Source organism: Misgurnus anguillicaudatus, chromosome 14, assembly GCF_027580225.2.
Source record: "Misgurnus anguillicaudatus chromosome 14, ASM2758022v2, whole genome shotgun sequence".
Classification (NCBI taxonomy): Eukaryota; Metazoa; Chordata; class Actinopteri; order Cypriniformes; family Cobitidae; genus Misgurnus; species Misgurnus anguillicaudatus.
The window spans coordinates 34,398,885-34,426,703 of record NC_073350.2 but is presented as its reverse complement, the minus strand read 5'-3'; the positions used below and the strand labels follow the sequence as shown (position 1 = coordinate 34,426,703).

At 37.3% G+C, this 27,819-nt stretch overlaps 3 protein-coding genes across 6 annotated transcripts; 1 reads left to right on the top strand and 2 right to left on the bottom strand.

The window, feature by feature from the left end:
* Nucleotides 1-284: 284 nt before the first annotated feature.
* On the top strand, nt 285-9,467 carry ogal (O-GlcNAcase like). 2 transcript variants are annotated; one of them, XM_055184113.2, is made up of 16 exons: nt 286-504; nt 705-756; nt 870-967; nt 1,264-1,394; nt 1,483-1,654; nt 1,752-1,850; nt 2,932-3,210; nt 4,548-4,646; nt 4,903-5,168; nt 5,310-5,484; nt 5,572-5,657; nt 5,739-5,831; nt 7,108-7,178; nt 7,740-7,860; nt 7,936-8,059; nt 9,247-9,467. In XM_055184113.2, exons 1-16 carry the CDS (start codon nt 462-464, stop codon nt 9,381-9,383), a joined length of 2,046 nt encoding a protein of 681 aa, XP_055040088.2. In that variant the 5' UTR covers nt 286-461; the 3' UTR covers nt 9,384-9,467. The 2 variants fall into 2 exon arrangements, with proteins under 2 accessions (XP_055040089.2, XP_055040088.2); XM_055184114.2 differs by lacking the exon at nt 2,932-3,210 and having other exon boundaries at nt 285-504.
* A 124-nt stretch (nt 9,468-9,591) lies between these two features.
* Nucleotides 9,592-19,489, bottom strand: cant1b (calcium activated nucleotidase 1b). 3 transcript variants are annotated; one of them, XM_055184128.2, is made up of 4 exons: nt 19,331-19,489; nt 12,706-13,341; nt 12,183-12,386; nt 9,592-10,504 (listed from the first exon to the last, which is right to left on the bottom strand). In XM_055184128.2, the coding sequence occupies exons 2-4, from the start codon at nt 13,289-13,291 to the stop codon at nt 10,134-10,136; spliced, it is 1,161 nt and encodes a 386-aa protein (XP_055040103.2). In that variant the 5' UTR covers nt 13,292-13,341; nt 19,331-19,489; the 3' UTR covers nt 9,592-10,133. The 3 variants fall into 3 exon arrangements, with proteins under 3 accessions (XP_055040103.2, XP_055040102.2, XP_055040101.2); XM_055184127.2 differs by lacking the exon at nt 19,331-19,489 and adding an exon at nt 16,693-16,852; XM_055184126.2 differs by lacking the exon at nt 19,331-19,489 and adding an exon at nt 15,418-15,559.
* A 360-nt stretch (nt 19,490-19,849) lies between these two features.
* Nucleotides 19,850-27,649, bottom strand: afmid (arylformamidase). The gene is made up of 11 exons (XM_073876399.1): nt 27,449-27,649; nt 26,500-26,590; nt 26,313-26,414; nt 24,497-24,548; nt 24,045-24,130; nt 22,981-23,053; nt 22,806-22,903; nt 22,057-22,131; nt 20,811-20,944; nt 20,442-20,546; nt 19,850-20,174 (listed from the first exon to the last, which is right to left on the bottom strand). Exons 1-11 carry the CDS (start codon nt 27,476-27,478, stop codon nt 20,145-20,147), a joined length of 876 nt encoding a protein of 291 aa, XP_073732500.1. The 5' UTR covers nt 27,479-27,649; the 3' UTR covers nt 19,850-20,144.
* Between the last annotated feature and the right edge of the window lie 170 nt (nt 27,650-27,819).

The following is a 27,819-nucleotide window of genomic DNA, read 5'->3' as shown; positions in this document are numbered from 1 at the left end:
ATAGATATAATGACATTTAGTGGATCATGGCTCAAATTCATTGAAATGGCACAAAAAAGTGAAATCAGAAGCTTATACTGCAGACACATGCTGTGTATTTCGTCAATGACATTCAGCTATTTTGAAGCGCTTGTCTATACGCATTTGACATGAACTGAACATGAAATTAAAATTATATCTTTTTTATTTGTCTCAATGTTATATTTTATTAAAATATTCATACCTCACTCGTGAAGTTCCACTGATTCAGCGATCATGTGGGCGTGGCCTTCTTTGACAGGAGTGATGTACGCATGCGCGGCGTGAGCACGAGCACAATAAGGAAGTGGAGAGATTATAAACATAAACGTTAATCCAGACCAGACAGCAAAGAAAGTGTGTTAGATGAATGTCATCGACACAGTGAGGGGATAAAACAGATTATATTGATCATTTGATCGGCTGGGAAATCTGCAGGAATCATGTCAGAGAAATCCAAGATCTTTCTGAGTGGAGTGGTCGAGGGTAAGTTCACTAAAATAATCATCATGATTTATCTATATTAGATATTACTGTCATCAATATACCGAGAGAGAGAGAGAAATTTAGTGTATTGTTATTACAGTGCTTCATGTGTATTTTCATTGTAATGCATGAATATAATGGTAAAGCATCACAGTTGATTTTTTCTTCCTATGAAGTGATGACCTTTGTGTTTTTTTTAGGGTTTTATGGACGGCCGTGGACTATGAACCAGAGAAAAGAGCTCTTCAGAAGGTAAATAAACTTGAGTTTGCTGTGACAGCTGATTATCATATATCATCATGTGTTATCTGATCTGTGCTGATCTTTATCTTACTTTTATACTGCATGTTTGTTGATGTATATAGGGAGCAGAAATGGGGATTGAACACTTACCTGTACGCCCCAAAAGACGATTATAAGCACCGAATGTACTGGAGAGATCTTTATTCTCTGGAGGAAGCAGGTGAAATGTGTTGGAAACTGTAAAATAGTCTTAAACTTTCAGTAATGGCCTCATTAAAGTGATAATTTATCGATAAAGTATTTACTCACCCTCAGATTGTTCCAAACTTATATACATTTCTTTGTTCTGCTGAATATTTGTAACCAAGCAGATCTGGGGCACCATTGACTTCCATATTACTATGGAAGTGAATGGTGCCCCAAATCTGTTTGATTATTAAAATATATTCATATTGATGACAAGAGTTTTCATTTTTACATACTAACTTTTCATAACTCCTTTATTCTGTTTTACAGATCAACTCATTACTCTCATCTCAGCTGCTAAAGAGTGTAATGTTGAGTTTATCTATGCCATTTCTCCGGGTCTGGACATCACCTTCTCAAACCCTAAAGAAGTGTCAGCACTAAAGAGAAAACTGAGCCAGGTGTCAAATCTTAGCATCTATCCTACATAAGTCAGATTTAAGTGCTGTAAATCAGAACACATCAATCGTGTGTGTTTTTTACGATCAGGTGAGTGAATTCGGCTGTCGCTCGTTCGCGCTGTTGTTTGATGACATTGAGACTGAAATGTGTCCCGCGGATAAAGAAGCGTTCGGCTCATTCGCTGACGCCCAAGTGTCCGTCACCAATGAAGTGTTTCAGCATCTGAAGGAACCGCAGGTCTTCCTCTTCTGTCCCACCGGTACGTCATGTTACTCTTAACATTCTCCATTACACAAATCAACTCTCATCATCAGATCATTTCTAAACATTGTGTTTGTGTATTTTATGTTTGTCAGATTACTGTGCTGCGTTCTGCACCCCGAGTGTCCAGCTGTCCAAGTATTTAAACACAGTTGGAGAGAAACTCAATCCGGGCATTGATGTCCTCTGGACAGGTGACATTATCTAATAACAGACATATTAAACGCTATGACCGAGGGGTGACCTTCCGATCTCTCGGATGAAGCCAACATGGAAGTGACTTAAACTGCAATTCATCCACTTGCCAGTAGAGGCTTCAAAAGGGAGTCAATTCACATAGTTAAAGTCAATTCCCATGTTAAATGTGCAGTGTGTAATTTTTAGAAGGATCTTTTGACAGAAATGCAAAATAATATACAAAACTATATTATCAGGGGTGTATAAAGACCTTTCATAATGAACCGTTAAGTGTTTATTACTTTAGAACAAGACCTTTTTATCTACATACACCAAGGGTCCCCTTCAATGGAAGTCGCCATTTTGTGCCGCCAGAAGCCCTTAACAGACAATATTTTTAGTAAGTTGTCTCCGACGATGACGTGTTTGTCTGGTGGCAGCTACCATAGCTTCTCTAAAGCAAGGGATGAGCAGTGGACTAAGCCGTTGGTTGCAATTCGCAACCTCACCACTAGATGTCGTTAAAATTTACACACTGCACCTTTAAAATGCCCAACTTTACAAAAGAAAATAATATGTTTACAGTAATTTGGGTCTTTATAGCTTATTTTGCTCTTCATGACAACTGTGGGTTCAGTTTAAATTAACAATTGTGAAAAGCGCTATATAAATAAAATTGAATTGAATTAAAGGCAACCAGCCACTTTAGCTTCACCCATGTCCCGCCCCTTTACCCGTTTTCAGTTATTCGCGAGTGACGCGCTGCCAAGATGCTGGCTGCAGGTACCGCCTACTATTGGCTTAAAAAAAGCTCTTCACAAACCTATCGGTGACGTCAGTCACTACGTCCATTTTTTTTTACAGTCTATGGTTATGGCATGATAGTCACCTTGAACCTTTGAGTCTCTTCAATTAAATTTCAATATATAACCCATTATAGCTTCAAATGTTTATTGGTGAACATACGTATTGGTGATGACAAGCACAAAGTTCATACGTGTCGTTTCACTTCTGAGGATTTTAATGGTGCGATCCAAAATCCAACTGTTCAATTCTTCTGTTCATTGTTTCATATTTATTTTCACTTTCCTCCTTCAGGGCCAAAGGTGGTGTCAAATGACATCAGTGTGGCATCTATAGAGGAGGTATCTGCTGTTCTCAGGAGACCTCCAGTGATTTGGGACAACATTCACGCTAATGATTACGACCCACAGAGACTTTTCCTCGGACCCTTCAAGAATCGTCCCACAGAGCTCATCCCTAAACTCAGAGGAGTTCTCACTAACCCCAACTGTGAATTTGAGCCCAATTTCGTTGCGGTTCACACACTGGCAACCTGGTGCAAGTCCAGCTCTGGACAGAAAGATGTTTCTATGGGTAAAGAAATGATATCTACATCATCATAACAGCGGTTTATTATGCAAAAGCCTCTTAATACCACCTCTGTCAAAAATAAGAAAATGATATTGACCGAATGCTTTGGGCACTTATTATACGTTTATCAAATACTTTTACTTTTATGGCAGAGTCCGTTAAACGCCACGTGGATTTTTCAGCAAAGTGGACAAATGAAGAATTCGATGCATGATGGCGCGCGTATATGTGCAATTTTCTTACCCGGTTAAAGTAGGTTTACCAAATATATTAGGATATCTAAGCATTTTACTTTTTTCAGAAAGGACAGTAAAGAGTGACTGGAGACTTTCTTAGAAGTGGAGATTTTTGCCCAAAAGTTTAACATGCACTTAGAGGGTTTTGCAGCAAAAGTCAAATGTGTTAAAGGGGTCATATTATGGGATTTTTTTAAAGATGTAAAATAAGTCTTTGGTGTCCCTAGATTGTTTATGTAAAGTTTTAGCTCAAAATACCCCACAGATAATTTATTATAACATGTTATAATCGCCACTTTGTAGGTGCTAGCAAAAATGCGCCATTTTGGGTGTGTCCTTTAAAAATGCAAACACTGATCGCCATAATGGTGGTTTGTTAAAATTGAAAACTCAGTTGTGCTGTCAATTATTTTCTCTCTCTATGCACTAAATGGCAGTGCTGTGGTTGTATAGTGCAAATTAAGGGGCGGTATTATTGTAATAAGACTCGTTGCCTACGTCACAAAATGGGAAATCTGAAAGTTACTGGGTCTTCTATAAATATGTAAACATACAATATATCAAATGAAAGAACAGACTCTCTGCTTTTAAACAAATAAACAAAAACAAAAAAAGAGAAGTTTTATCTTATCTTCATTTGTTCTCTTTCAATCACCTCCTAAATATGGGTAGGTTTCTTCAAAAATACCAAATTTTTAGCAAAAAGCTGAGATAATTGCATTTTTGCAAATAACTTTTGTTAGAGATCAGATTCAGAACGATGATCAAAACAAACACAGAGTTTTCTCTGTTTTTATAAGTTGGGCAAGAGCGACACCTAGTGGAAAGTAGTGGAAATATGGATTGCCATAAAAACTCGTCAGGGAAGCGTCATTGGCAGGGAATTTTTTTCTCTTAATTGACGTGATAACTTGTCAATGGCGGGGAAAGAGTTAAACATGGAAAGTCAGATTTTCACGCTATGACCCCTTTAAATACCAATAAAATGACTAAAGTGACTTTTAGTTAAAATAAGGCATTCAATAACTGACTGATGATCTTTTCATTGCCATTTAGAGGGAAATGACCGAACCTCTCATCTCTTCATTTGTTATTGGTTCACAGATGGTGAAGATCAAGGTTCAGACTACATCCCCCATGATGCTTTGCGGCTTGCGCTCACAGAATGGCTGGTTGAGTTTGGCAAAGCTGATCAACCTGATGGTAAGAATAAAACTTTTGTGTGTCTTCTGCGTCTTGACCATGACAAGTTTCCTATCTCAGTGTCTATCATCTGCAAATTAAGTCTTCAGTTTTTACTGTCAATTTTCAGATTTGTTTCTTAACCTAAAAATCTTGTCTTTAATTTCAATCTCTAGTCTTTTTATTTCAGATTGTATGTATATGTTTTTGTACATATTTTTAAAACAACATTGACAGAGATGACAATAATTCTGTATGCATGTAACTGCTTATGCAGGCTCTCGAAGTCGCAGCGGTCGCTCTAAACGAGAAGCGTCTGAAGAAGAACCGATGCAGACGGACGGCTACGTTCCCGGACCCAAAGACAACCCGCTGTACACGGCCGAACCCCTGACGCTGGAGGATCTTAACCTGCTGTCAGAGCTCTTCTACCTGCCGTACGAACACGGCCCGACCGCAGTCACCATGCTAAAGGAACTCCATTGGCTTCGGGACAACAGCGATGCTGCTACGACCGGTGACATCACAACTGAATGTGAAAGGGTCAGAGTCAAACATCACAGTCACATAGTCATGATATATCTGGGAATTTTGTAAAAATGAAATGAAAATGGTCCGGATTAAAGCGTGTAGTTTGGAGGTCTGTTTTGTGAGTATATTTGAGTGTTTATGTTGTGATGGCAGGTTAAAGAGTGGCGACAGAGAGCTGTGAGGTTTGATGAAATGTGTGCTGCTGTAGTTCAGATGTTCAACAGATTGTCAAACGTCCCCAACAGACTGATCCTCTATGACCTCTACAACTACATCTGTGACATCAAGAGTGGAGTTTTACTGGCCAGAGCCTTCGTCAAAACACTCGGTACATCAATTATCTTATACTGAACTGAATTCTTATCTTTTGTTTCTGTCTAGTCATACAACTATTTTTTGTCCTATTGGTGTTTAGGAGGTGGAACTCCGCACCCAGCTATGATTATAAATGATAACCCAGAGCCGTGGGGTTTCAGAGGGGGTCTTTCTGGAGAATTCCAGGTATGATAATATATCACATTTCATCATAAAACACTGACCTGGGACCAGTGACCTCTGCAATGTTCCTTGTGTGTTTTTTAGAGGATGCTGCCGTGTCATGGTAACAGAGATCTGTTTCGCATTCCTCCTGCAACACGCATGTACACCATCCGCCCAAATACTGCTGAAGATCAGGTAACACACAGACACACACACTCACGCATCCACACACAGACGCATGTATGGAGACGCAAGCACGCAGACACACAAACACAGACGCACGCATACATGCACACACACAGATGCAGACACACACAGATGCACGCAGACACACACAGACACATGTATGCAGACGCAAGCATGCAGACACACACAGACACAAGCACGCAGACACATGCATGCAAACACACACAGACACACGCAGACACACACAGACACATGTATGGAGACGCAAGCAGGCAGACACACAAACACAGACGCACGCATACATGCACACACACAGATGCAGACACACACACAGATGCACGCAGACACACACAGACACATGTATGCAGACGCAAGCACGCAGACACACACAGACACAAGCACGCAGACACATGCATGCAAACACACACAGACGCACGCATGCACACAAACACACACAGACGCACGCAGACACACACAGACACACACAGACACATGTATGGAGACGCAAGCAGGCAGACACACAAACACAGACGCACGCATACATGCACACAAATACACACAGATGCAGACACACACAGATGCACGCAGACACACACAGACACAAGCACGCAGACACACACACAGACGCAAGCACGCAGACACACACAGATGCATGCAAACACACACAGACGCACGCATGCACACACACACACACAGACGCACGCAGACACACACAGACACACACAGACACATGTATGCAGACGCAAGCACGCAGACCAACACACACAGACACAAGCACGCAGACACATGCATAAAGACACACACCCAGACGCAAGCACGCAGACACAAACACACAGATACGCACGCATGCATGCACACAAATACACACAGATGCAGACTCACACTGATGCACGCAGACACACACAGACACAAGCACGCAGACACACACACAGACGCAAGCATGCAGACACACACAGATGCACGCAGACACACACAGACGAATGTATGCAGACGCAAGCACGCAGACACACACACGGACACAAGCATGCAGACACACACAGACGCACAAAGACACACACAGACGCATGTATGCAGACGCAAGCACGCAGAAACACACACAGACGCACGCAGACACAGACACAGGACGCAAGCACGCAGACAGATGCACGTATGCAGACACACACACACAGATACAGTCACACACACAGACGCACGCATGCACACACGCACATGCACGCATACAGACAGACAGACACACACACACACAGAGTCATTCATAATAATGGGTTGTGTGTTTGTGTTTTAGCCGGAGGTGATGAAGCTTTTTAAAGAGATGAATACTGAGACACAACAGACTGTGGAGCTGATTGGAGACAGGTGAGAAGATCTTGACCCTGTTCATTATAAGATAACATTGAGAACACATCATTACATTCTAGTATTTTTATAAGTGAAATCAGATATACAGAAGAACAGATGTTTAGTACTTTATTACCTGAGAAAATGACCCAAACATATATTTTATTGGGGGGAGAAATATATCTACAGTATATATGTTTGCTTTTAATATTAGCCAGATCAGATTGACAATAGCTGCATTTCCATCAAAATGCCCCCAATAGAAACATGTCAATGTCACATAACCTCCCATATATATATATATATATATCGCAAAAAGAACCAACAAGTGCATGATATCAAAATACCACGAGATTGATTCAGGCGTCGACTGCTCTATATGCTTTCCAGCTCTCACAGTATTCTGATGTCATCCTCAAGTCTGTGTGTCGCTGTATGAAATCAAACACATGAGACAACAAAATTACATTTTAATCACATGACATTAGTTAATGGAAAAGCTTTAATAGAAATGCAGCTAGTGTAATATTGTATGTATGATGTACGGTGCATCAGTAGTGTTGTGTGTTGTTTTGTCAGGCTGGTGCAGGGTGACGTCCACCCCACTCAAAACTGCAGTCTGATCCTGGAGGATTCATCTGGTATCTGTGGTTATGTCTTTGCCCTCTCTGATGCTAAAACTGCAATGACTAAAGCTCAGGTACAGAAGACTCAAGCTGGCACATATCATACATGACCTACTGCATGACTTTAACTTTTCTTTCTGTTCCTCAAGTATCCAGAGGCGATGCTGTCTGATTACCCATCAGTCATGACCGTTCAGATCCACCCGAAAGTTCCCGACCCCACAGCAACTAAGCGTCTGATTGAACAAGTGCTGTCATCGCTGAGAGAGAGTGGTGAGTTTAACAACACCCAGTACCAATAGGACCTCATTGAGTGTTGGTTTTCAGAAACGGCAAAAGATTTTAGTAGGAAATAACGAAACTAGCTGTGTTTCTATTACCTTTCAAACTGTGCAAATTGATATAGTGAACTGAAAATGCACCCAATGGAAACACAGCAATTTCGCATAAAGTCACATGATGTGCTGTATTTTTGGTTGGAGGACAAGACAGAAGAGTTGTGTTCGACTTCATGTGGCATCACAAGAACCAACAAGCGAATGACATCAAAATACCGCCAGAGCAATTAGGCAGTCGACTGCTTTGTATGCTTTGCTCCCTGTATCGTCCAATATGGCAAAAACTATATATATATATATTTTTTAAATTGTACATATATTTTTAAATATACACAATTGGCCAAAAATATATTTACTGAAACATATTTTGAAATATTTACAAAAATGTATTTTTCACCAATAGATTTTTTTGTATATTTTGAAATCTATTTAAAAAATAAATATATTTTAAAGCATTACAGGAAGATTCCATTTTCTTAAAAGAAAAATCCAGATAATTTACTCACCACCATGTCATCCAAGGTGTTGATGTCTTTCTTTGTTCAGTCGAGAAAACATTTTTTTTTTGAGGATTTTTCTCATTTTAATGGACTTTGATGGAAACCAACACTAGACACTTAGCTCAACACTTAACAGTTTTTTTCAAAGGAGTTTTTCAAAGGACTATAAACGATCCCAAACGAGGCATAAGGGTCTTATCTAGCAAAAAGATTGTCATTTTTGACAAAAAAAAAATTCAATTTTAAACTACAACTTCTCGTCTTTTTATATTGTCTTATGGGTTGTAAAATAAGAAAAGCATTTTTTGCCACTGAAATAAAATTTAAAATATATGTTAATATATAAAGGTTAAAACGAAATATATTTTCAAATTAAAAAATAAATTTAATTAAGCTATACTTTCTACGAAATGTATTTATCATATATTTAAAAATATATTTGGCCAAAGAAATTTATTTTTTTGCAAAATTATGTTTTATTCACATAACATCAGTTAATGGAAACGGCGTCATTTCTCAAGTTTTTTGTCAACCTAACGCTATTTTTTTGTGCAAATCTTTAATGGAAACGCAGCTATTATTTATTTGTAAATATTACTGTTTCTCTCTGAATGTTTCACAGGTTCTAAAGGCGTTTATATTGAGTTCAGGTCCAATGACAGAAGGATGATGGACTTCCTCAAGACATTGAATTTCTTCCAGGTGCTCCGATTCGAAGGACTTCCGGCAAATCTGGTCGTCATGGGAACTAAACTATGACATCATGAGATCTTCAGGATCCCCACCAGCTAACATTTACACAATAAAACATCTGATTAAAGTCTTATTTCAAATAGAAAAAAATATTAATTACTTTTGAGTTTTTGATCTTTGTTTAAATCCTAACGATTGTGATTGTAAAAACTGATTTAGATGTTAAATATTTTATTTAACTCTTAAATAAAAAATATCTGTGAGATATTAACACTTCTTAAATATTAAATGTTTATTTGCATATTCAATTTTTAATATGCATGCCTTAGACATACAGTATAATCTGTTCATTAATAACAGAAATTAAATAATAAAATGATTCAGAGTAGTTCATAAACTATAAAACACAAATCAAACAGCAAAAGTAGCATAAATATGTTTTAAGGTTTTACACTGTTTTTTTCTGTTAAATTAAGACACTTACTGCATTTGTCAATGCACGTGTTTAGAGACAAACTATTATTGCATCTAGTTGCTTCTGATTTAATTCCCTGAGATCCTGCTGTAAAATCTTTCATGTGTCTCACATTGAGACAGACATCCATCTACATATAGCACACAGTTAATGTTCAGTCTATGTTAATATACTCTCCATTATTAGTCTCTTTATACCCATGGCATTATGGGTAACAGGTGCCTGCTCAGGTCTGACACCTGAACAACAGCCACAATGATGATAAGAATTTGATCCGATCATCTGACAGTGCGTTAAGAAAATCCATCTCTGCTAATGTCCGTCAAATATTCACCATCCGTCTAAATGAACTCTAGACCCTCATATTTGACGTCTCCGATTTTAGTGTCGGCCAGTAGAACGCGACCGTCCAGTGTGAACGCGGTGATGTAGGTGGCGATGTGACCCGCGTCCTCCTCTGATTTCAGCGCTACTATAATCTGGTCATCTGTGTCTGGGATGAATTTAAAGGAAGAGAATCCCAGGGTGAGATTTAAAGGGCCCACGCGTGACACTGAGATCTGACTGAAGTCAGACGAGCTTCTCAGCATGAGATTTGTGCCACGGCGCTCGTCCGCCGTCTCATCATATCGCTCTGAACTGGCACGGCGTGGGAGAAAGAACCAGCGTTGTAGGCGTTCGCTCCAGGCCGCCGACTCGTGGATGAGATACCCTGAGACAAAAATGAGAACGACATAAATTTTCAGGACAAAATTGTACTGAATCTACATAATACTGTTATGGTGTGTTCACACCAAACGCGAAGAAAACGTCAAGTGCGAGTGATTTACATGTTAAATCAATGCAGCTGCTAACGTGTGATTCGATTGAATTGCCCGAGTTTAAAATTGGAACGTTGGCAAATATTCGCACCGTGTTACCCCTCGTTCTGACAGCCAACAACGTTATCGCTGTGTGTCGCCCGTCTCTTTCAATGAGGCGTTTCTAAATCTGCTTGTCATAAACAAATGAGTACCATCAACACCAGTAACTGACGAGAGAAGGATGACGTAAACTCCACTGCTTCGTTCTCATTGGTAATCGCTCCCGAAATTCGCTCGACATTTGCATAAAGTTAAACTTTTCTTAACTTTCTCGCGCCCATACAGTCGCCAACGGTCACTTTCGCTCGTGTCGCCAGAAGTCGCCCGGTTTCCATTGAAATGAATGAGATCGAGTCGCTTTGCTACTGCTGGTCGCTGGCTGTCTGAATGGGGCTTTAGCCAATCAGGAGCTTGCTCTAGTAATGATGTGATTACGACTTAGCGAGCCAAGGCAGAAATACTAAACAACAATGCAGGACAAAATCATCGTCGCTGCATCTTCATACTTTGATCTTTGTGAAGGAGTCAGCAAATGTTTTCGTGTCTGAATTTCACACTCGAATTAACCCAAAACGTTTAAGGCGCCCAATACCAGAATAGCGCAATTTATTTATGTACTGTAAATGTACTGTCACAGTAAAGGGCTCGTTATAGTTGTGCGTAGGTCCTACGGCGTAGGTTCCGCGTCGGTTTTCATTTATACTTTTGCGTCGTCGTCCGCGTCGACGTGCAAACACACGCGCAGACCGCTGGTAGGCAGTATCCACGCGTGTAACCACAGTAGCAGCGTGACCGTCAAAGAAGAAGCAGCTTGACAAGTTAACCCACAAACGAAGAAAAAGCAGCAACTTGTTGTGTATGATTTGAGAAGACCAGCAATGATGGAAGTAAATAAACAGCGACTTTTCTTCACTCCTCAACTTGGCTCATCTTTGTTTTCACAGTCGCAAACGGAAATACCTATGACGCAGTTTTTTTACCTGACGGAAGGGGTTCTGGTGAACCAATCACAGTGCTTGTGGTCTGCGTAGATCTGACGCCTAGTTAAAAATTTTGTGAGGTGCACGTCAGGCTACGCAGAGCTACGCACAGGCTACGAATAACCTACGGCGTAGAGGTTACGCACGACTATAAATCAGGCTTAAGCCAAATGACCAATCAGCACACAGCTGTGAACTTCAGTGGCCCCTCCCACATGGTCAGCTGTAAAATTAATCCGTGCCACATCCGAAATCATGCAAAGTGACAGTACAGACGAACTTAGATGAAGTAGCTTCTGCTTTATTGTTTTTCTGTATTTGGTATCTAAATATTGTAAAGTGCTGCCGGGTTCATAGATTAGCAATTTTTATCTTTTTTGAATTTGGCGCCTCCTCAGTTTACGTGGCCTCATGGGAGAGTAAACTGCCAATCGAAATCTAACTGTCATCCGGCTACTGTTTTTCGAATACTACAAACTTTACATACTGATTTTTACCTACTATGTAGTATAGAAGTAGGCAATTTTTGACATGATTTTTGACTCACCTGGTGGTGTAATTTCTGCTGCTCTTTTGAGTGCATTATAATGTGGCACCCAGTTCACATGCTCCACGTCTCCATGGAAACCAATCACCTTCACCCACTCGGGATCGTTGTTGACGAACTCGCCCGTGATGGTCGTCCACTCCTTACCGAGTCCACCGACATAAAGTCGCTCGTCTTTTACAGCCAACCATTCAGCTTTAAAGCCTGCGATGAATAAATCAAAGATCAAATCTTATTAAAGGTGCAGTGTGTAAATTTTAGCGACGTCTAGTGGTGAGGTGACAAATAGCACCCCTTCCTTTCGAAGCTACGGTACTAACATGTCATCATCTGAGACAACTTAGTAACAAAACGCTCTGTGGAGCAGTTTGTACATTTAGAGCTACTGTAGAAAAATGACAGCAACTTCCATGTAAGACGACTCGCTGTTATGTAGATAAAAACGACTTATTTCTAAGGTAATAAAAACAATACAGTTCATTATGTAAAGTCTTTATACACCACTGAAAATATTTGTATTTACCTTTAGATACGCTTCCATCTCCATCTGCTAGTATGACCCACGGCACAGCCCGGTTATCCTCTATACGGTACACTACACCCGTCCGGTCGTCAACGCTGTACAGGTGCCCGTTAAAAACCACCAGCTCGGACAGCTCCATTCCCCGCCCCTTGTCCGACAGATGGCTTTCCAGGACGACTCTGTCTGCATCCCACTCCACAGACACCCGGTCCCCACTGTCAGACACCAGCAGGTGACCTCGCTTCAGGTAACTAAACCACGTGTTGTTCTTCGTGCTGCGCGAGTTCGTGTCCAGGTCCGCTATGACTCCGATCCGGTAACGGATCCCCTCTGCCGTGTTTTCCGGTGGGCTGAGCGGGTACGTGTCATTGTACAGTGACCCCATTGACTCAGCGGCCGCCATCACGCCGGACACATCCCGACCGGAACGCCAGGATCTGCTGTCCACGATGTGTTCGCCGGAGTCCGTTAGTGTTTGGTGCAGGAATACGAGCAGACCCAGGGTCAGAAGGGACACGATTATAATGGCCCGCCATCTGAAGCGGAAGCGGGGGTCGGATACGGTGCTGCTGATGGAGGGAAACATGGAGGCACCATGAACAGGATCCTGTTTGGAGTTCAGGGAGTCACGGCTCACTGTTGACACAGAAAGAAGATGGATTTAAAAACTTTAATCTAAAAAACACATTATATACAGTCATACAAAGTCTCTAGTGATCAACTTCCCATCCTGAAGGTGAAATGTGTCATTTTTGGAGTTTATTTTTTGGGTAAAATACGTTCTTCTATTGCAGTTGAAAAAGCTATAATTGAAGTGTTAATGTAGTGTTATGAAAACAGCTCGACTTTCAGTGTCAACACACCATTCAATGAAAAACCTGTTTAAAACAGACATCATTATTTAAAATGACACTTAAATGTTTGTGAAAGACCCAGATAGTTATATATGCATATAAACATGGCAAACTTGTCTGTGTAGATTTACATTTTTATTAACTACTATTTGATATAAGTGTTACATTTCAGCCATCATTAAATATCAGATGTGCTGTTTTTGTAGATAGCAAAACTGCATCACTCATATCAGTCCATTAATATTAAACTCTGACATGTACATTCGGAGTAGGGCTACATAACGATTAATCGCAACTAACCAATTGCAGAATAAAAGTTTTTGTTTACATCATATATGTGGGTGTACTGTGTATAATAATTATGTATAAATACACACACATGTATAATAAAAATTAAGTATATATATTTATATATAAAAATAAATATTTCTTTAATATATACATGCAAGTGCATATATATATATATATATATAATTATTATACATTATTATACTTTTATTACTATAAGTAATGTATGTTTTCTACTTTTCTACCATCTTTGACGGATTGGTTTTATTGTTTATTATTATGTTTAGCTATTACATATAAATACAATATTATATTGAAAATTTTGTTTTCATAAAGGACAGACTACAAAAATTATTCCCAAGACATACATACAAAAAATACATTCTGTGAAAATATAATCTTAAATATAAAGCTGAATAGCGATTAATCACAACTAATCATTTTCAGAATAAAAGTTTTTGTATAGTAATTCTGTATATATAAATATACACGCATGTATATATTTAAAAAATATTTACATGTGTACTGTATATACATTTTTATACTTACATATAATTTGTATTATATAAAAATATTTTATACATCATTTTTTTTCTTAAAATTATACATGCATGTGTGTGTCTCATATATATATATAACACAGTAGACACACATAAATGTAAACAAAGACTTTTATTCTGTAAATTATAAGTTGTGCATTGTTATGCAGCTTCAATCCTGATCTTATATTCATCTGTATATGACATCAGTTCTCCTCAGGTGTAGATCATCACATTATCTATAGCAGCGGTTCTCAAACTGGGGGCCGCGAGATGGTGCCAGGGGGGCCCCAGTTTTATGACATTTTATAAAATGCATTCATTTATCATGAATTCTGTGTAATTAAACCTAAAAAAAAAATAAAGCTACTAACCAACAGCAATACTTTGTATAACTTCATATGTTTTTTGTTTAATTAAAATGTTACATTTTAGAACATTTTTTTGTCATAAATTTTCTTTGGGGGGCCGCGAAGGAATGCACCCTACACAAGGGGGGCCGCACGCAGAAAAAGTTTGAGAACCACTGATCTATAGGACACTAAATGCTCCCTTCCAGACAAATCTGATTTAGGATATTTGCCACCTCAACCTGTATATAATGCTCTTTAATAAACACTTTAAATGTTACATCATTCAGACACTATTACAAACAGAGTGTCATTGATGTGTCAGTGCTGTTATTTACAATTGTTCATGTATAATTTCCAACCTAAGAAACTTTTTTGTCAAAAGCTTTGTTTGAAAAGTGTATTAGTATTAACATATTTGTATTAGTATTAGTTTTTGTATTACATTTATTTGTTTTAGTGACCGCATTTGTGCTTATATAAACTAGATAAAAGAAATACAAATCAAATCAAACAAGTTAAACAAAACCAATTCTCCCACAGAAACAAATCTAAGTCAATATAAGATGTTACATATTAATCAAATATTAGCTATCAGAATGACAGAGACTTTCGAATCCATCTGAATTGAAGTGTGTAATGTGACAAAAACTGTAGTAAAAGCATTCAGTTCATATTTACCTAATAATAAATGATCAGGTTTCAAAAAGATTTCTCCAATGAAGGACTGAGCCAGAACATATGAATCAGATTTGCTGGAGCTTGACAGCAGAAGAAACATCAAACCAGTTTTGTGTAGTAGATGCATGACTTTGCACTGAACTCTGTACCCCAGCTAATCTCCTCATTCACATAAAGAATCTTAATCCCATCTAAAGACTCCAGACAAAGACTATTCAACTGTAAGATTACACCTTTTTTGTGCAAACAAGAGTGAAAAATCGATTTAAAAGACAATCGGTAGAAAGGAGAAGAAAATCTGGAAATGTAGCCCCAGTAAAACTACTAACCTGTGCAATGTCTTTAAAATAAAGACATTTAATATGTGAAACATTTACACTACACTACTTGAAAGATGTTAAATATACCAAGATTAAGCACTTGAAATATGTTGCTTAACTGTGATTTTAGAGATACCTGTCCACATTTAATTAGATAAGTCTTGCACAACTGAAATATCTGCCCGGAGGCGGTTCAAACATGGCCGACTAGTTGCGCGACTTTCCTAAGGGACTTTCACTACAACTTAACAGATGCTAATTAAACACAACCACACAGAGAAACAGCTCACCCGTGACACCTGACAAAGACTTTAGTGCTCAACATGACTAGTTAATGATCCGTACAATACATTACTACACAAGTCATTACACACCACAGCATGACTTCATATACATGACATAAATCTCTGCAATCATCATCACAAAAACCCAACGCTGATCTTCAGCTGCTATCAATGTCAGACACAATCATAGCAAACATTCACTTAAATATTATATTTTTTTCTTGGGTAAATTTGCTCATCAAGAAAATACATCTTAATTTAAGAATTTATAGATATTTGTACTGAAAACAAGACAAAAATACTAAGTAAAAAAGTCATTTTTGCAGTGCATATATGTTTATTTGATATAAGTTTAAATACAAATATTTATATGTGTCAGTCTGAGAAAGAACTGGTTTATCCTCACATTTATTGAAACCTCTCATGTTTGTAAGACAGTTTGAAATGTGTTATATTTAGTTATAATAAATGTATTGATTTTTTTAGTTTACTAATAGCTTAATTTAATTTCTATAATATTCATACAGAACCAAGTTTTATGTTCTGATCAGTATTAAACATTATGACAGATAATTCAACCTCAGATTTTACTCTACAAAAACACAAACACACACTGACAGTCGTGACTTCATTAATAATAAAACAACAAACAGAACACAACTCATTCTCACCTTTTCTTCTCTCCCTCATGTCTCTTTCTGACGTTATTTCACTGTAATACTGTGAGGTTTTATGTTGCGACTCTCCCCGTGCAAGCCGTCAGTGTCTCTTGAGATCACTGAACCTCGCAACAGTGACGAGGCAAATAACGCAACAGAACGAACCTTTACCTACATGAACAACACACATTAACCCAATGATGGCCTGAGCTTTGACATTGTGTCGGAGGTGACAGGTGAGGCTCTTTATTCTGGCCTGAAATACATAAAACTTAAGATCTGTAAAAGATTCGCTCTTTTCACAGCCCGTTCACTGTGTGTTTATCTAAAGGTAGGTCTCTGTGTGGCTCATGAAGAGGACAATGATTTGTTTAAATGGAAATGACTGGGAAACATTTTGTTCTCTTATACCTGAGTGAATGATCAATACAGGGCAGAGTTCCACTTTGAAGCCTTTGTATCTTATCTTATCTTATAATTTTTCCAATTATTATTTATTTTTTCATTATATGTGAACCTGTGAAATCCAGATTAAAGTATCATAATCTAATAAAGAGATTTGGAGCTTCAAAGTTTGATTCAAACATTGACAAAATCATACTCAGTCAATATTAGTGCTGCATAACAATTAATCGTGACTAATCATTTGTATATACACACACAACAAACAAACACACACACACACACACACACACACACACACACACACACACACACACACACACACACACACACACACACACACAAATAAACAAAAAATTAATAGATTAAGGGAGGGTTTCCCGGACAGGGATTATCTTAAACCAGGACTAGGCCTTAGTTTAATTGGGTGATTCTCACGAAAACTTGGTTTTAAAAAGTCCAGCATGAAAATGTACAAATTGCTTAAATTTACTTTTTTTTCTTACCAGACATTGAAAAACAAAGTCTGGAGTAAATGGGAACATTAATTTAAAAACTTTTACTTATCATTTAACACTTTTTGTAACATAATTTTAAAAATTTGTCCAAAAAAATCTCATTACCGCAACAGTCAGAAAACATCAACACTGACATATTTTCAAAATGACATGACAAACCTGAAAGAACATAATTTGGAGATTCTAAACATGCATTTAAAATCAAAGTATTTTGCTTCTATTCATTAAATTAACATTTAATAAGCATCTGTTGCGGTAATGATAATCAAAATGTCGTGTAAGCATTCTGACAAGACAATATTTCAAATTAACTGTAAAAAAATGATCTTACCTGGTAGCCATCTTGAAGTAACTGGTCCATGTGCTTGGTCACTCAAAAACAAACTTTATTAAAATTCTGTATGTGTGCTAAAACTGTTCTCAAAAAGTGTTGCGGAGGATGAGAACATCAGGCATGGACACATCATTTTCCTAATTTTACTTCATTATTATTATACATGAATATTCAGTAAATATTTTTTCTGTCATCTAAAGTAGTCTAGCAAAACATCCATTTATTTTTTTTTCTTAATATTTTTGTGTTAATTTGATTAAATTACAACATAACGCATGTTCAAACACAGCCGGACACATTGCGGTAATGAGAATTTCAGCAGAAAATGAGATAAACTGACAATTATAAATTCTTATGTTGAAATCACACATTGTGCAAGGTAGAACACAGTATTGTGTTAATTCTGATGCTTTTTAATGTTACTATATTACACATTTTAAAGCTAAAATCATTAGTGCCGTGGTGTTTCAATGGTTTCGTGAGAATCACCCAATTAGGAAATATAACTAGTTTTAACAAGCATGCCTTAATAAAATCATTACTTGTGTGTTACTTTTTTAGGCAAAACAAAGGGCACTGATGTATTTTAAGACATGTCAGTGAAAGTTGCTTTTAGTTTGGACAGCTCTTACATTTATTTTAGTCTAGGACTAGTCTAATCCCAGTCCGAGAAACGTCCAAAAATATTTTTATATAATATAAATTATATTTAAATATAAAAATGTATATACACATGTAAATATTTCCTAAATATATACATGCGTGTATGTATACATAATTATTATACAAAAATTTTATTCTGCAAATGATTAGTTGCGATGCATCGTTTTTCAGCCTTATATTAAATTAAAGATTATCTTTTCACAGAATGTATTTTATGTATGTTATCTAATGTCTTGGGAATTATTTTTGTAATCTGTTTTTTATGAAAACAAAATTTCAATATAATATTGTATTTACATGTAATTGCTTAACATAATAAAACTAACCCGTCAAAGATGAAAAGTAGAAAACATATTTGTAATAAACGTTTTTAGAAACTAAAGGGCTTGGATCTCTACAAAAAGCAACCAAGTGAGACAGTGTGTTATAGTTATGTGATATAAAATTTGTCATGAGAAGTTTTTGAATGACCGGAAGCGTCCTAATGTACGCATGCGCTGCTGTGACACACGAGCTGCATTATTTACAATTCACTCCCTCCACTGACAACAAACAACCACAAAGTCAGGATTTTATTACGGTTTATACGCGTTTGTCACAGTTATTCTGGAAGATTCGATGATGATACTGACGCACAGTTAACACGACAGCTTCATAAACCTCACTGTTAAAACAAGAGTCTTGTATCAGCAGTGTTTTCTGTGATTATATGATATAATAAAGTCAAACTCACCGTGTTTCTCCGATTACGGGTGAATTTCTGGCCGGTCCGGTGTTATTTTATCCTCGAGCCATCCCGCTGTGGCCGCCCGGTGCCAACAAACCGCACTCCAACCACGGCCCCGCCTACGGCAAAAGATGCCGCCTAATGAATATTAATGAGGTAATGCCACGTTCACCCAGCACGTATAGCTGATTGGCTGAATGAATACATCGCTAAGTGAGCGCTTCTTGTGCTTTATGAATATTAATTAGGTTATACAACTGCCAGATTACCAAGCAACGTCTGCGTCAAATGATTAAAATTCATGAGATAAATATTTCCCACAAGTTTTTAAAAATTGACGGCTACTAAAATGATCTGGAAATTATGCACTAATAAAAAAACGAGTTTACTCTGTTTTTGTATTACTACTTGTGTTTCACTTCATGATACAGAGACTGTATTGTGTTAATGGACAAACACATTTCTGCTCTTGTACCAGCCTCTGACATAAACAAATACAAATAAATAACATTACTCAAAACAACATTCATATATCAGTATTTTATTAAACTGACAATATATCACATACAATCATAAAACACAAACACTTCTTCATTCCTAGTGTGATCTTTAATACAGTTACACAGCAGATGTGTGGATTAACATTAATGTTACACATATGGTTTGGTATAAAGTCCACATGAAATCAAAACTGACGATTCTTCATTGATTCAGTGACCAAAATATTAAACGTGTCTTGATGGACTGAAAGACTGAAGTTGTGCAGAGTAAACTCACAGGTCTGTGCCACAGCAGTGCATTGTGGGTAATTAGATGTGTATCAGCTTTTCCCCATCATCTTTAGCAGGAGCTTTAGAAGATAAGAAATGGAAAACTAGTTAATGATAAGGCTAACCCTTCTGAAATAAAAACAGCTGACCTGATTTTAGCTGATCTCCCAGCCTGGTTTAGCTGGTGTAGCAAGCTGTACTTAACTGGTCAGGCTGGAAGACCAGCGGACCAACCAGTTTGACTTATGTTGCCAAACTGGGAGGACTAGCTTAAACCAAACTTAGCTGTTTTTTTCATTAGGGACTGTAATAACCTGTGGTTGTTTTGTATAACATGACCAGCTAACCTTTGTGAGATGGTAATTCTCATCCACGAGCTGCTCTATGATGTTAAAGTGATCTGTGTTGGGAACGTCTTCAAAAGAGACTTTAAATCCGCCGGATAACAAAAGCTACACAAAACGCACAGTAAACACAAAACATTAATAACATCATCAACAACTCCAGCATGTTATACTAATAATGATTTCCTTCAAGGATAAAAGCATCTGATAAATGAACAAATGTGAATCATTTTCTGCAAGTGTATCACTTACTTAATGTTTATGATAGCAAGACACAATATGATAATGTGAATTCATTGATTGTAACAAAAGAGGTTTGTTGTGTAGATGCTGATATGTCTTGAAATATTTCTCCAGTTCATAACATCTTACCTTATAATATTCCTCGGACTGTTTCCGAAACTCCGGCGAGTCGTTCTGCGCTACAGCGATCACTATATCACATGAAGAGACGCTGATCCGCGGCACCAGCTGACTGGGACTGTTCCTTAAAGCCACTTCCTCTGCAACAATAACACAACACATAATGCATGGTATTAACATATAAAGGGGTAGGAGTACATAAGTTTTACTTCTTCCTACTCCCTTTTGTACATGTAAATTGAGTTGTTTTATATTTTTACTAGTATTTATATTTTGTAATTTGCATTGCATTTACGAAAAATAAAACATGCACATGAAATAAAAAAGAAGAAACTTTACATTTAGGGCTGGGAAAAGATTAATCGCGATTAATCGTATACAAAATAAAAGTTATTTTGCATAATATATGAGTGTGTGCTGTGTGTAATTATTTTGTATATTTAACCACACACACACATACATATATTCATGTCAGATTTTTTATATATTTTTTAATTTATAAATAAATAAATATATAAATATATATATACATATATACATATACATATATACATATACATATACACATACATACATACATATATACACACACACACACACACACACACACACACACAAATGTTTCTTAAATACATACATGAATGTGTGTGTATTTATTTGTACTTAATAATTGCACACACTCATATATTACGCCAAAAATTACTTATATTTTGTATATCGTGATTAATCTTTTCCCAGCCCTATTTACATTATAAAGTTTCATTATCGATTTTAACTACTATTGTAAATATGTGAAGTATTATGTATTTCTGTCTTACTCCAAGTACAATTCATGAGCTATTCTTAGTTATAATAAAGATGTGTTTCATATATAAGTATTTGCTGTATTAAATTAAACTATATGGGGTGGTTTCCCGGACAGAGATTAGCTTAAACCAGGACTAGGCCTTAGTTTAGGAAATTTAACTTGATTTAACAAACATGCCTTACTAAAAACATTACTTGTATGCTTTTTGAGGCAAAACAAAGGGCACTGATGTATTTTTAAATATGTCGGTGCAAGTTGTTTTCAGTTTGGACAGCTCTTACATTTAGTTTAGTTTAGGACTAGTCTAATCCCTGTCCGGGAAACCGCCCCTTTATGTAATAAAATAAAACTGAATCATGGCAGGATTTATTGTATTGTTGTCAGACATATTTTTAGTCTTCGTGTGCTCAGTGTTTGTGTGTGTGAAGAGATAAAACACTGACTCTGTCATCTTCAGCGGCTCATTCACGTAGGTAGACAGAATCGGCTGTAGGTCATAAATACCACTGACGAGAAACACACCTGAAAAATAAATAAGAAACAAAAGAGTCAAGATTCTGTGTCCGACACCGCTCCCTATATAGTGAATGACATCTGAGTCCACTATATAAGGAAGAACTGAACTGAAAATAGTAGAAAATAACTAACAACAAAAACTAACAAAAGTGTATAAACGTATATTTGTGGTGTTTACTGTCAGTATCCTTTAGTTGATTTCATTTACGCGTTCGTCTCCCATTGTATCATAGGAAATATTGAGTGACCGAGTGTACATCAAATTTTCCCCTTAAAGTCAGACTGCATTATGGGTAAAAAGTAGTGAACGAATGTAGGGAATGAAGTTGTTTACTCAGGTTTCAGATACTACAACCAAATGGCAGACGCCAACTATATTGCACTATATAGTAGATAGGGAGCGGTTAATTGATCAAATAGATACAAATCAAACTCTCACTTATTGTGAAGAAAGATACTGGCGCAAGCACACTTTTCAAACAAAACTGAGCTTATTATTGTTTGAAGCAAGAAGACATAGATATACAATTTACATAAAGATATTCATAGTATATGATCATAGTCAATGTGATGATTTACACCCGTGATTACTCTGCTTGAACACCTGCGTGAACTTGAGTGTCAAAACACCTGTAGATGAAAACACAATGATAAATAAAACAGGATTTACATGTAAACACCTTTGATTTGGGGCGATATGTCATACTGGGACCAGTCAGTGGACAGAACCATAGCAGCCAGGTGAGCTCCTGCAGAATGACCACACAGGTAAAGTCCACTGTAATGAGAGAGAGAGATGTATATCAACACAGATATAGTAGCACAAATGACACACAAAACAGTAATATGGACTACCTGATATGTGAATACTGCTGAAGAACAGACACAACGCTTCTCCGCACCTGTGACACCATCAAATCCATATTTCCTGAACAGAAACAAACACAGACCCCTTCAGAAATCCTGATGCTTTTTTTAACTAAAAACACTGACAGTCCAATGACGGCCAGGTTTACATGACAATGATGTTGTAAAATTCTGAAACTGTTTATCCTTTGTGTTTTCTAACATTTTCACATTTTCAAAGCAGTCAAAACTTCTGTTCTGTGCATTTTATAATGATTTTGTTTAAGCCCTTACTATTGTATGTTTTCTTTTCATATCCTTTAATTTCATTATTTTATTGTTTAAAGGTGCAGTAGAATGTAAAACTGTATCTATGTAGGTATAGATGAATAATACGAGTTGTGTACATGTTATTGACATATCTGAGCCTCAAACGCGATTGTTTCCTACTTCTTATGAAAACCTCATGCATGCAAAAGACTGCTGGAAAACAGATTATCTGATACAGACTCAAACATAAGATCTGTTTACACACACACAGAGCTACTGCAGTATGCCTAGTAAGACCTTAATTGGCTACTTCAGGTGTGTTTAATTATGGTTGGAGCTAAACTCTGCAGGACACCGGCCCTTCAGGACCAAAGTTGCCCGTGCCTGTTCTATGTAGATATCACAGAATAATTTAAAAAAAAATTCAATGCATTCTTTGGCACATTTAACTTGCTGTATGCACCTCCTTGCATTTTAATGTAAATATGTATTGTAAATGCACAAAATGTTGAATAAAAACATTGAGCAGTTTTGGATGAAGTAAGTTTTATGACCCTGAACTATAAAGTGGCATAACTTTGAAATTTTTGTTGGAGAAGCATTAATAAACTCAGTATATTTATTGTTTATGCAGGTAAGTCTATAGACTCAATTAACAAATGTGCATGACCTCACCGTTATCACAGATTTGCATTCCTGTAATTTATTTGGAGCATGAAAACATGCACTTTAAAACCCATCTTAAAGGTTTGCATTTTAAGGACCCCAAAATGCTGTCTTTGTAAACAAACATCCAACTGTACCTTTAGGAGCGATACTGTAATCCACGGCAACCACCACCACACCTTTCTGGACCAATGGGACGGCCATGAACCCAGATTCATTCTTGCTGTGAATAAAAACATGTGTGTGGTTACACAAGAGATACAACAAAGACCAGAACAGATCGTGCAAAACTAACTAAACAGTTTAGTAACTATTAAAACAGTTCAACATAACCCTCATGATGTAACCCTCAGTGTGACTAACATATTAGTAATTTATACATGTGATGGTATGCGTGACCTTTGTGCTGCTAACGCAATGCTCTTCTGCTACAGCACAGATCAACAACTTATTTAGATAAAGAACTCAGAACAACCCCTGAGTCAAAGATATCACTGCTTTCAAAGCTCTGACACTGATACTTGATTTGAAAACCACATGCAAATGATCCTGACATGAAACAAACACAGACGAGAGATTGAAAATTCACCTGAGAAACTTCCAGTAGCCACCATGAAAGTAGATCAGCAGTGGAACATCTGAAACATTTGATATCATTAACAGTTCAATGGCACCAACACAAAATGACTTCTGGAGACCTATAGAGCTTTATATTTATCATAAAAAACCTCTCCGAACATCTCATTATTATAGAAATGTAAAAAAATTGCAAAGTAAATTGCCAAAGTAATACAAAACGTTTTTTGCATAATGAGCCAGACATGTGACCGTAATTTTTGTGATTAACAGTTTTCTATATAAAATCATCCTACATAAAGTAAACAACATTTAAAGTAAGGTGTAGGGTTGAAAAGGGGCGGAAAGTTTCCAATAAATTTCCGGAAACTTTCCATCAGAACTTTGGAAATATTCCAAATTGGAAATTTAATGGGAATTTACAAGAATTTATGGGAATTATTTGGAAATTTATATAAACTATATCATATACAAACATAAATAAACATTTTATTTGATCCCAAGCAGACATTCATGCAAGGTAATAGGCCTGCCATTTTTTTAAGAATCATTATACTTGATCATCAAGCTGTAGATTTATTTGATCAAAAATCCAAAATGTAAGAATGCAAGTACATGCAGGGGATGAATGCAGTATGAATGTGCAGGGTAGAAATTCAAATGAAATTGCATTAAATTTTGTTGGTTTAAACAAAATTATGCTGCAAGATTTTTTAAACTAAATTTAGGTTCCCTGTTAAAGGCAACTTTTTTTTCAAATTCCCAGGTTATTCCTATTAATTCCTAGCCTGGACCAGTCTCATAGGGAATGAGATGTGGTCTGGAAGCCACATGTTCATTTTCTCGTATTTGAGGCGTGGTTTACGAATGCCCAGAGCCGTATATTGGGCGCTAAAAATGTCTATCAAATGCGTCTGTAGACGTCGTCATCGTCTTGCTTCCTCCTCCCCGTTCTGTGATTGGTTCCCTATGCTGTTTATTGGGCGCTACAAATGTCTATCAAATGCATCTTGTATGTAGCTCATAGCCAATCGGTGTGTCGCATACACTCTAAAAACAAACGGTGCTATATAGCACCAAAAGTGGTTCTTTGGTCGTAATCATAGAAGAACCATTTTTAGTGCCATATAGCACCGGTGAAGCACCTGTAAAGAACCAAATAGCACCACATATGGTTCTACATAGTACTATATGGTTCTACACGGGTGCTTCACTGGTGCTATTTGGCACTAAAAATGGTAATTCTAGCAAAGAACCACTTTTGGTGCTATATAGCACCATTTGTTTTTAGAGTAGACGTCTTCATCATCTTGCTGCCCCCTCCTCATTCTGTGATTGGTTCCCTATTTCAGGGGGAAAATAGGTCCATAGTTTCCATGCTAGACTTGCAGCGTGAATAAATTTGCGCGCAAGGCAGCACGGGGAAACCCAGGCTAATTAATTCCTGTTAATTCACACATATTCCCGTTAATTCCCAAGAAAAGTTTCCAGCCTGGAAAATTCTTGGAATTTTGCAACCCCAGTAAAGTCATGTCAAAGATTGAAATCAATGTGAAATCAAACGTTAATGCTCCTAATCTCATTATTAGATTATAAGACTTTAGCCTTAGACAGGGTCCAAATCTACTAATCTACATCTATCATACATTCAGGATTAATGATAATGTCTCACCTCAATGTTCAATCAATCACCCTATCATCAAGTTCAGCATACAGCCTTTACACTAGACATTATATGATCTAACTCGTAAAAATGCTGACATCAGTGTTAGAACAGACATGGGTTATATAAATCCAGATTCCTCATTTTGTCTGTAGATTCACATCTGGAGATGAGATGTTGGGAACATAAACATCCAGTTTCTCTTCCTCTCCATCACCATATGGGACATCCAGCAAAGTCTGAGTGACAGCTTGAGCCTTCTCTGTACCTAAATACACCCACAAAACACATACACACGCTGTATTAGAGAAAGATAGGCTGTGCACTTTACGCATGGATGACAGTAAACACACCTGACTTTAAAGCGGCCACATGAGCTTTGATGACATCATCGGCGGACATCCTGTGTGACCAGCGGCTCGGTGAATACTGATACTCCAGCTCCTATTAAAACACAAGTATGTGTTTGTGTGTTTCAGACATGATTTACCCAGAACGCTACCAAAGTCCTCTTACGGAAAGTCTCCGCACTCTGTGCGGTTATTCAAGACCATTTACTTCAATGGGGGAAAGCATATATATTTAAAATCGTTGAGGGTCGCAATAAAACAGCATATTTTCGACCAACAGTCAAGCCTGATGTTAACGGTACCATAGACTTTGTTTCTTAAACTCACTTTTCTGTTTAAAAAGCATTATTCTAGCTTACAACTACTGCACATGCGCAAAAGCTGGCGCACTTATCGCGGAGCACCTCCCTCAGATAAACGTCAGTCTTTAAGTACTGATGATTGGCTCTTGTTACTGGAAGGCGGAGCGTCAGACGCTAGAGCGAGCGCGGCAGATCATTGTACCGAGCGTTGCACTTTTCTTCAGTATTGCGGCGTCTTAATAACTACAGTCTTTGACACACAAGACTTAAAACACACAGTGCCCTCTTTTGGCAACATTTCACACTTACAGCACATATGCAGATACAAAGGCTACTATGTTAATATTTCTGCAGTATTTAGTATCTTTACACAGTATGTACATTTGGACGGCCTAGATGACCTTTTACTTTTGTCAAAAAGCACATCCAGAGCATACTGTATAAGAAAATATATACCACAATGCATTTGTCATTTCCAGAGAGTGACGAGAGATTTTAACATCTCTTTCTAAACTCATTGCTGATCTGACTGTCAACTGTAAACAGAACAAGTTAAATAAAAGACAAAAACAAGCATACACGTTAAACAACAAACTAATTCACTTCATGTGTATTTGATCAATGACATTGACTGTCAATAAAACACTCACATCTCTCCTCATATTCTTCCATTCGGTCATGTTGATCTTCTGCTGGTCAAAAACTAAAACGAGACCTTTGAACCAGCTGAAACCGAGTAAACACAAGCTCGTGTTCACACAAAGTCAACCATTAAGTTTGCAAATTAACAAAAGTGGAAGTGGGCTGTACTGTCCATATGTCTTTATATTCATATAGTGTCATAAACTATAGTGTTGATAATTGCACATAAACACGGTTGGAAAAAAACGTAACTGTAAGCAAGCAGCAAACATTTTATTTTAATTTTTATAAATCTATTAATCTCTCTTACATTCCCGCCCGGCACTACATTACGCATGTTCATTGTGTGACGTCAGGGATGATTTACAAACACACTGGA

Coding starts and splice junctions, on each gene's coding strand:
- cant1b (XM_055184126.2), bottom strand. CDS start 15,544: ATGCATCTACTACACAAAACTGGTTTGATGTTTCTTCTGCTGTCAAGC. Junction 13,342..15,417: donor ACCTGATCATTTATTATTAG/GTAAATATGAAC, acceptor CTGTGTCAACAG/TGAGCCGTGACTCCCTGAAC. Junction 12,387..12,705: donor AGATGGAAGCGTATCTAAAG/GTAAATACAAAT, acceptor TATTCATCGCAG/GCTTTAAAGCTGAATGGTTG.
- ogal (XM_055184113.2), top strand. CDS start 462: ATGTCAGAGAAATCCAAGATCTTTCTGAGTGGAGTGGTCGAGG. Junction 505..704: donor TCTGAGTGGAGTGGTCGAGG/GTAAGTTCACTA, acceptor TGTTTTTTTTAG/GGTTTTATGGACGGCCGTGG. Junction 968..1,263: donor TTATTCTCTGGAGGAAGCAG/GTGAAATGTGTT, acceptor TCTGTTTTACAG/ATCAACTCATTACTCTCATC.
- afmid (XM_073876399.1), bottom strand. CDS start 27,478: ATGACCGAATGGAAGAATATGAGGAGAGAT. Junction 26,415..26,499: donor TGTGGCCGCTTTAAAGTCAG/GTGTGTTTACTG, acceptor GGGTGTATTTAG/GTACAGAGAAGGCTCAAGCT. Junction 22,132..22,805: donor CATATCGCCCCAAATCAAAG/GTGTTTACATGT, acceptor TTTATTTTTCAG/GTGTGTTTCTCGTCAGTGGT.